The sequence below is a fragment of the Crocodylus porosus genome, unplaced genomic scaffold (genome assembly GCF_001723895.1).
Source record: "Crocodylus porosus isolate Cpor-Errol unplaced genomic scaffold, CroPor_comp1, whole genome shotgun sequence".
Taxonomy (NCBI): Eukaryota; Metazoa; Chordata; order Crocodylia; family Crocodylidae; genus Crocodylus; species Crocodylus porosus.
This window is the reverse complement of record NW_017728927.1, coordinates 13,875,928-13,884,693: the sequence shown is the minus strand read 5'-3', so window position 1 is coordinate 13,884,693 and position 8,766 is coordinate 13,875,928. Positions and strand designations below refer to the sequence as shown.

The window sequence follows — 8,766 nt, the reverse complement described above, 5'->3', positions numbered from 1 at the left end:
TCACGGTCAGGGCGGCTAGGGTCTGGAACCAACTTCCAAGAGAAGTGGTGCAGGCTCCTACCCTGGGGGGTTTTTAAGAGGAGGTTAGAGAACACCTTCCTGGGGTCATTTGACTCCAGTACTCTTTCCTGCCATGGCAGGCGGTCGGACTAGATGATCTGTTCAGGTCCCTTCCGACCCTAGAAACTATGAAACTACGAAACTACGAAATGCACAACCACTGAGTAAACAGAGTAAACTTCAGCCTTCCCCACATGCACCCTCAGCATGGACAGCAAGACTAGCACAAAGCACCCTGTAACAGACTCTTGCAGCCTGATGGCATTCCAACTCACCAATGTTTTCAGGGTTGAATGCAGCCACGACGAGGAGAAGAGGCCACGCCTTCCAGTAGAGAGTAGAGATAGCTAGATTTGGAGGCTGATACCTGGAAAAAGCCATTTCCAGAAGGTTTATTGTTTGCATGCAGAACTATTGCTCAGCCTTGGGCCATTTATATGTGGTATCATTGCCTTGCAGACACACCAGTTCAGTGCTCTTCTCAGGTGAGCGCAGACAGAGAACTGGAAGAGGCAGCCTCAAATACCAACTGCAGACAGGACCCAGAGCTTCTCCACTGTTATTGATCCTCCCTGTGCTCTGAAGGACTTCCCAACAGAATGAGACCTTGAGGAAGGTACCATTACTCTTGTCTGTATTGTAACACTGCAAAAACAAGTGTCTTACATCTGGGGGCCCATCTTGCCAGCAACAGCATGAAAAGGGGCTAAAATATCATATACAGGCTTATACACATGACCCTACCCTGCTGGCAGCTGGATGTTCTCTGGATGGTGGTAAGTGCACAAGTTCAGGACTGCATCAATCAGCTGGATTCTCTCCACTCTCAGGACCTCTACATCTAAATAGAAAAGGGTAGAGAAGTGTAAATGGGGGACCTGGACTGAAAGTCATTTAAAGGTACAAGGTAATAGATCTTAAGGTAGAGACTAACAAAGTCTCGGATCACAGGTTATGGCATCACATGATTTTAGGAACAAAAACATCACAGTGAGGTGGAGGGAGGAGTCAATAGCAGCTCTATAATTAAGGCTATATTGACTTTTACAGCTAAAGCTTGGTTTAAATTCTTGTTTAGGGAAAAGTATTGTTTTATGCAACACCAGTTATTTGCTTTCAGTGAACAGATTTAATTACCTAGAAAATTAGTTATGTCTGTTCTGCCCCTGGAGTTCAGAAAAGTTCAAATGCATTTTAGATTTGATGCCTAACTTTCCACACGTTCCTTTGACTTATAACAGACTGTTTCAATACTTGAAACAAGCATTTACAGCAGCTGTCACTCTACGTTTGGGCATGGCCTCACTGGGATGTTTAGTGTTATTGCTCAGCTTTTCCCATGTACATTGGGAGGGTTTGGATTAGACTTTTCTATTCGCCAGTGACTAAAGGTTGCTGTGTGCTATGACAGACACTTTGACAATGCTCCTATCTGTGACCCAACCAGCCCAAATTATACAAAGGCATTCTCCTGAGGAAAGCAGTTATCAGGTTTGACACAGATGACAAAATCTGTAAGTCATTCTGGAGGTCAAAATTAAGTCTGTTATTGAGACACGAATAAGGAGTGGGGAGATAAACAAGTACACCATCGTACAAGGTGTCGATGAATGCAACTGAACTATTCACATACACCCCAATCCTACCGTCCGCCTGAACAGCTGCAGCCCGTTTCACCAGGTGGTCAGCAAGCTCCATAGCATCAGCAGGGCCAAGGGGGAGGTCCCGTGACAAACCAATCACCAGGATTCGCATGAGCGTATCTTCCAGGATGGGCACCTCAGAGCAGAGGCGAAGAAAGAAACTAAGGAGAGAGAAGGAAGTCAGTGGGTACTGCTGCCAGACAGAGACCTCACCTGATAGTGCTGCTCAGACAGGAAACCAGCATGACCAATGAGAATCTGCCACAGCTCTGCTCAAAGGCCAGGGATTTGCTCGACTCCCCCCACATTTTAATCTCACCCTGAAACAAACTGCCTTTAGTATTCAGTTTGGTTGGACCACCTGCAGCTGCACTCTGCTGCCTGGGGCAGATTTCAGCTACCCAGAGCAGGATGCATCACCACTCTCCCTGTACGTGTAGCAGCACTGAGAGCTGCCTGGCTCAGGGGATGGGTGAAGGAGGAAGAGAGCAAGCCAGAGGTTGGAGAATCCCTAGCCTAAGGGCGCTGCAATGCGCTGTGAAAATCAAATCAGAGCAGATGTCTCCAAGACACATACAAAAGCCTAAGCACCCAAAGCATCCAGTCTTTCCCCCACTCCCTGCTGCCAAAGCTCTGCCAAGGGCACCCCAGCTGGGCACACACTTACTTGCGGTCACTCTCAGGGGGCCAGTTGTCCCATTTATAGTATGTCTCTGGTTGCTCTGTGAACAGCACCTTGTGGAGACTGCAGAAAGGTATTAACAAAGAGGACAGTAACTGTTCCTGCAGCCCACTGCACATACCCACTTTGGGAACTTAGAGAAGCTACCTCAGAACATGTGTTACATGGCCAGCAGCAGGACACCGCACAGCTGGGGTTGCTGGTGGGCATCTGACCTACTGCTCTGGTGAGGGCTGTTCCACTACAGCTACCTAGGGGCAGTTGGTACCAATAGCGGTGGCGACTGTGGTGTGAACTATGCGTCTGTGATACCTCCATGGGAACCACTGACAGCCATCAGACAGAATCAGGTTTCAGCTACTACCAGCTCCAGCTCAATCCGAGCTTGAACCCTCTGATCTGTTACCAATACTGTGAACTATCTAATCCCTCTTCAAAGGGTGCACTCTGAGACAAGAGCATACTATCTGGTCACTGCCACATACACGGCTTTCCAGCTGAAGAACCAGGCATCAGATCAAAAGCCCCACAATGTCCAGAAGACTTTCTCTGAAAGCATTACTGGATTATTACTGCTGTGGACGTTCTCCAGTTGGCTCTGAGAGCCGGCTGAACAGAGAAGACAGTTGGAAAAGGTTTGTACTGATATTTGCTGTTGGCAAAGGGGCTGTGTCTGAGGCCCTCTCTCGGGGTGATGACAGTGCTTCTGCTGCTTAAGTGATATGGGGGAAGAACTGATCCCCCCCCAGCGTATACACCATGGAACATGTGCTATAAGCTCAGCAATGATGCAGGACAAGAACGAAAAGGGGAGCTTTACTAGGTAATGCCTCCGCCTCACTGACCCTCCTACCAGTGCACGTAGTCCTTTGGTGCCAGTTTGCTGATAGACGGAACAACAGTGTGGAGCCACCAAACAGCATCTCGCTGGATTGCGGCGATCTGGTTCTGGAAGGAGCGCAGCACCTCCAGATCTGAAATAAATACCTGGTATGTTACAGCTCCGTTTTTTTCACAGCCCCTTGGAAGAATGGGAGTTCCAGGCTGGCTGTCAGGAACAGCCATTTTGCAAGCATGTGGTCCCAGTGGGTCAGCAGCTACACTGATGAGTCCTCCTGTGAGGCTACCCCACACACCCACCAGCATTTGCTGCCATGGGCAAGCAAGCCTGGTAGTCCCCTTCCCCTGTTACCAGCAGCACTGCTCTGACTCATTCACCAGCTACTGGATTTACTGTCCCTCCAGTGCTCCCCAGCACACAACAGCAGGTTCATGTGGCTCTACCCTGCAGGATCTAGGAGTCTCTTTCTGTGCCCAGATGCCACATTATTTCCCCAGTGCCAGCAGGATGCATACTGCACATACCCCTTGTTGAGGGAAGGACCCCAGATTCCCAGGCTTACTCTTTTTCTCTCCTTTATCCCATGCAATCCCAGCCTCCTTCACTTGGGCCGTTATGCCGAGCATCATGGAGACAGCCAACAGGTCTGTTACATGGATGACAAATCGCTCCTAAGGGAAGAACAATGGGGTCAGCAGTATTTCAGCTGCATCCCAGAGGCAAAGACCCAACTGAAAAGAGCTGCTAGAGCTGCCTGGAAGATCAAGCTGGATGAGGCGGCAATGATGGCAAGTATCAATCAGGAGGCATCAAGACAGGACAGACAAAGAAGGGGAGAGGGATGAAGGGACTGTCATTGAACTGTAAGCACCAGCAGACAAGCTAGGCAGCCAGGATGTGGCTTTTTGGGCGGAATCACAGGGGTACAGGCAAGAAGATGCATGAGCTATGGAATGAAGGTCAGGAGACCTGGCTGGGAGTCAAGCCACCAAAGGGAGAATGCCTCAGTGAGTCTCCTCTGGACACTATCAGGAGAATCAGCCGCTGTGTGAGAAAGAGACGAGGTGCGATACCTTGAATTCCATGTCAAGGTACTGAGGCTCCTTCCGCTCCTGCATGAGACCCAGGCAGAAGGCCTGGAAATTGATTTCATGCTTCGTTTGTTTGATGATCTCTCGCAGCAGCGCCCGTGAGGCCCGCAAGTAATCATCCTTGTTAGTCAGGAGATCCTGAAACACCATCGCCAGGTACTGGGGCACACAGAAGGGGACACAGGGAGAAACTCATTAGCACCCAGCATCAACTGTCAGCATCCATGGGCAAATGGACAAGACACGTTGAAGCCCTGCTGGCATCAGTGCCACCTGCTCAGCCCACAGTAATGCTAGAATGAATTTGCTGAAGGGCTCCAAGAGAAAAGCTGCTTTCCAAAACATTTCTCACCAACATGTTGGCTGCACTGATGGCAAAGCCAGACACCTGGAGTATGTGGGAGCAGGAAAGTACCAATGGACACCAGCTTCAGACACATCTGGGACTCAGATTTCCAAAAGAGGAATCTTACAGCCTCTCCTTGCAGTAAAGGTCTGGCTGAGTCCCTCTATCCCTTGGACAGAGAAAGACAGGGTCCAGGAGTCCAGCCAGGCAGCCGCCCCTACCTTTGGTGCTTGCTCCGAGCTGTGCTGCAGCACTGTGTACAGGATCTGCATATTGTTGGGGTTTCTTGCGTTGGAAAGTTCGTTGAAAATCACAAACTTGATCATGGTGCCTAGGTTGTCTCGGTGCGCATTCAACAGCTCCCTGCAGGGGGAAGGCTAGAGTTGTCAGAGCAACCCCAGGCTGGGGAATCCTCACTGCTGGGTACACGGGCCCTGTCTCACAGTTCACAGAAAACGCACAAGCAGAACGGAAAAGCACCAAGTATGTCTAGGACCTGCTGGCCGATCTCCAGATCACCAACCTCTACCAATACTTGTTACTTTACATGCCCCAAAATCAGCTTCCGCAAGGTCATATATCCCCCCTCCCAAACAGCTCTGTAAGCCCCTTGGCACCCTCCTGATTGCAAAATGCTGACATGCCCCTCGCTGCCTGCTTACCTAACACACAGCATATAGTGGTTGAGAAGAACTTTGGGCTTGAGGCGGATTTTGATCAGGTTGGAGATGACCTCCATGTCCTCAGAGCCATGAGTATTGCAGTTCATGCAGACCGACATGAGCAAGTCCTGGGCTGGTCTGGTCAGCTATGAGGGAACAGCAGGAATGGTCACCGGTCAGCCACTGTCACAGATGCCAGAGCTGGATGCTTGTGGCCCTGTAGGGCTGGACTCCCATTACACTCACCTTTGGGTTCTGCAGCCACATCTCCAGCCTCTGGACAGCCATGAGCCGCACCTCCTTGTATCCACAGGTTGCAGTTAGCAGGCGAAGAAGGTTCCTGGACACATTATCCATGGGCTGGCGCCGGTTGAGCTGGTCTCGCAGCATGTCCAAGACATACTCTTCCACACTCTCTGCCAGATCCTCATACCTGAGCCAAGACAGACCAGTCTTGCTGACTCCCACCCCCAACCCCACTGCCCTCTGCCAATGCACCTGTCATGCCTCAAAGCCTGCAGACAGGGGTTCTTGCTGTAGGCAGCATGGATATCTGGCCGTACAGGAGTCAGTCCAGGCCACACTGAAGTTACTGAGCAGTGCTGCTGGCAGACTAGGTCTGGCTGAAGGCAGAAAGCATCACTGCTGTGATAGGGAAGAAGCAAGCACTGTACCTGGGCATAAGCTGTCCCTCCTGCTCTGGGCTCATCTTCTCCTCTGCAATCAGTAGCTCACTCTGGCTGTCCTCCTCCTCTGGCATGGAGGGGTGGGGGCTACTCCCTGCAGATGGGCCAACACATGCTGTCACTACCTAGGCTGATACTGCTTCCACAGATCCAGTGCTGGGGATGCCCCACCCCACCCCAACCCACTGCCTTTGCCTTCCCCAAGACCCCTCTGACCAGCACCGAGGGACATTCCTCCAGGGCTCATCCATCACTTGGTTTCTTTTTCCACATTTCTCCAGTGCTTTACACTACCTGGAGGAACCACCAATCCCCTCCTTTGCCTGCCTTCTGCCAACCCCTCTGGCTCTGTCGTCTCTCAGGGAAAAGATACACCAAATGGGACAGGCCAGCAGGACCCTAGCCTGGATAAGGCCTTGCCTAGATCCCCTTCAGCCTGTCCCTAGACTCTCAGGGTCCACCCCCTCCACCAAGTTTCTTCATTGTGCTGCCCAGGTGCCCCCTCACCAGCGCTGAGGTCACCTCCACTGCGCCCAACCTCCCCATGCAGCAGCATGCTCTTTGGGGGCATCTTAGTGTTGAATGCTGTCTGGATATTCTCCACGAAGGTCTTGCAGTGAGGGCTGTCCACCCAGATGCGCTCCCCCAATGAGTCCTCAATGTACACCTGCCAGAGAGTGAGATGCCCAGAACGTGAGTGCACCGAGATCTGTCTGAGGACTGGGCAGGGCCCAGCTGCAGCACAATCACAGTACTTTACAGCCCAGGACACATTCACCCTCACAGATGTGCCATGGGGCAGGAAAGGGTGGTCCCCACTGCACAAAGACAGACAACCTTTAGCAAGTCACTGAAAGGCTGCGGCAAAGCAGAACCTCAACTCGCTGGACTGGTGCCTGGCCAGCAGACTGACCGCAGAGTCACCACTCTCTGAAGGAAGCCACATCAAAAGGTTTAAGGCACCTGCAGCCCCCAACCCAGGGGACTGGATCCTTGGGCTCAAGCAATGCAAGCTCATGTTTGTAATCCCATTGCCAATGACAGTGATCCGGGAATATTTTACCCAAAGCCACACAACAGAAGGGAAGCGGGGAGTCTCGTGGGGGTGAAGACAAGTGAGAGTAAAAGGAGAGCAGGAGGCAGCAGCACTTCAGCTCTTAATGCTCTAGGGTGGAAAGTATTCCTCTGAGAAACAGACATCATGTCCCCCTACCTCTGAACTTAGCCAGAGGCCTCAATGCATGCCTGTCCCTTCTTCACAAGGCCGCCTCCCCATCTCCCTGCAGCAGTGTCCCACTCTCCCCTCCACCACCTACAGGACACGCCAGGCACTGCACTGCCTGTGCCGGGAATAGCAAGGAAGTCCCACGCACGGGGCGACAGCCAGCAGGACAGCCCTCAGCCCACCAGACTCCCACGTGCCTTGACAAAGATCTCTGGCCAGTTCTCATCCTCCTCGTAAGCCGCCATGAGAAGGTTACAAGCCAAGACCGACACCAGGCTGTTCCCTTTCGCTTTGAAGTTGATGGAGGCATCTCTCCGGAGAAGGCTGCACAGCGCCTGAGAGACAGGATGTGTTACAGTTACACCCTCTGGGGAAACAAGATGACAGCTGGAAAAGAGGCTAGAGGAGGAAGCCCATGCAGCTTGAGCCACAAAAGCACTTGAGCAAATCCCACTGCACACATGGGCTGGCAGTGCCAATCCCACGTCCATGCGGGGCCCCCCTCTCGGAGACTCGCAGCACCAGTCACGCAGCCCATTCCTCACCTCGATGACACCCTCGGTGGCAAATATATTGGGCTTGATCTTGGCCAGGTACATGAGGCTCAGGTACAGGGTGGTGTCAGGTTTGGCCCTATTCATCTTCAGCTGCTTCACAGCCCCACACAGCACCCCCTCGATGCGGTCGTCGTTGCCCTCTGCCTCTGCCGCCTCGATCTCGTCCAGCAGCACCGTGGGGACAACTATGGTGGCAAACATGCAGGGTCAAGATGCGGCGAGGGGGACGCAAGCGCTTCCACCCGCCCCCTCTCCGCGACACCCGGGTGAGAAGGACACCCCCCTAAACCCGCAGCTGCCCTCACTGCGCCCTTCTCCCGCCGCCTCCGGGGACGGGCACCTTCGATGGGGATGACGGACGGCTCCTTGATGGAGGGCGAGATGGCGCGCTTCTCGGCCACGGCGGCCTCGGCCAGGCGGCCCAGCGCGCTGAGCGGCGGCGCGGGCGGCAGCTTGGGTCGCTTGGCCAGACCGGGCAGTGCGGCGGCAGGCGGGTCCCGCTTGCGCTCGGGGGGCAGCGGCAGGGGCAGGGGGAGGCCGCCCCCGGCCGCCGGCTTCAGCAGCGCCGCCTTGGCCTCGCCGCCCGCGCCCTTGGCCCCCAGCGCGATGAAGTCGCCGGGCGGGGGGTGCCCCGAGGGCTTCGCCGCCGCGCTGGGCCGCCGCGCCCCCGCCGCCTTCGCCCGGTTCATGTCGGCGCCGGAAGCGGAGGCTGCACCCCGCCGGACGTGAAGCCCACCCTCTCGCCTTCACCCGGAAGCAAAACACAAGCGGAACTTCCGGGTCCCGCTTGCCACAGAGCCCCTTGCGGCCGGGAAAGCCCATCTGGCCGGAGGAGAGACACGTGCACTCCCCCTGCAGCGACACCTGGTGGGCGGCGGTGGGAGCTGCAGGCTGTGCAGGAGGGAGGGCTCCTTGGCCCTGGCAGAGCCTGGAGGACATGGGGGGCAGGTGTGTGTGTGTGATCCTGGGGCAC

General features: G+C 54.0%; 1 protein-coding gene across 2 annotated transcripts in view; it reads right to left on the bottom strand.

Moving 5' to 3' along the window:
- The window catches only part of INTS1 (integrator complex subunit 1), a 29,328-nt gene extending 20,843 nt beyond the window's left edge, over positions 1-8,485 (bottom strand). For both annotated transcript variants that reach the window (XM_019542054.1, XM_019542055.1), the window contains exons 1-15: positions 8,134-8,485; positions 7,782-7,978; positions 7,434-7,571; positions 6,519-6,678; positions 6,000-6,105; positions 5,572-5,758; positions 5,326-5,471; positions 4,885-5,026; positions 4,300-4,476; positions 3,789-3,897; positions 3,239-3,359; positions 2,371-2,448; positions 1,707-1,864; positions 805-901; positions 336-427 (exon numbers count right to left, since the gene is read on the bottom strand). In XM_019542054.1, the coding sequence (XP_019397599.1) occupies positions 336-427; positions 805-901; positions 1,707-1,864; positions 2,371-2,448; positions 3,239-3,359; positions 3,789-3,897; positions 4,300-4,476; positions 4,885-5,026; positions 5,326-5,471; positions 5,572-5,758; positions 6,000-6,105; positions 6,519-6,678; positions 7,434-7,571; positions 7,782-7,978; positions 8,134-8,482 (2,257 nt within the window). In that variant the 5' untranslated portion in view covers positions 8,483-8,485. The remainder of the gene's footprint in view (positions 1-335; positions 428-804; positions 902-1,706; positions 1,865-2,370; positions 2,449-3,238; positions 3,360-3,788; positions 3,898-4,299; positions 4,477-4,884; positions 5,027-5,325; positions 5,472-5,571; positions 5,759-5,999; positions 6,106-6,518; positions 6,679-7,433; positions 7,572-7,781; positions 7,979-8,133) is intronic.
- Between the last annotated feature and the right edge of the window lie 281 nt (positions 8,486-8,766).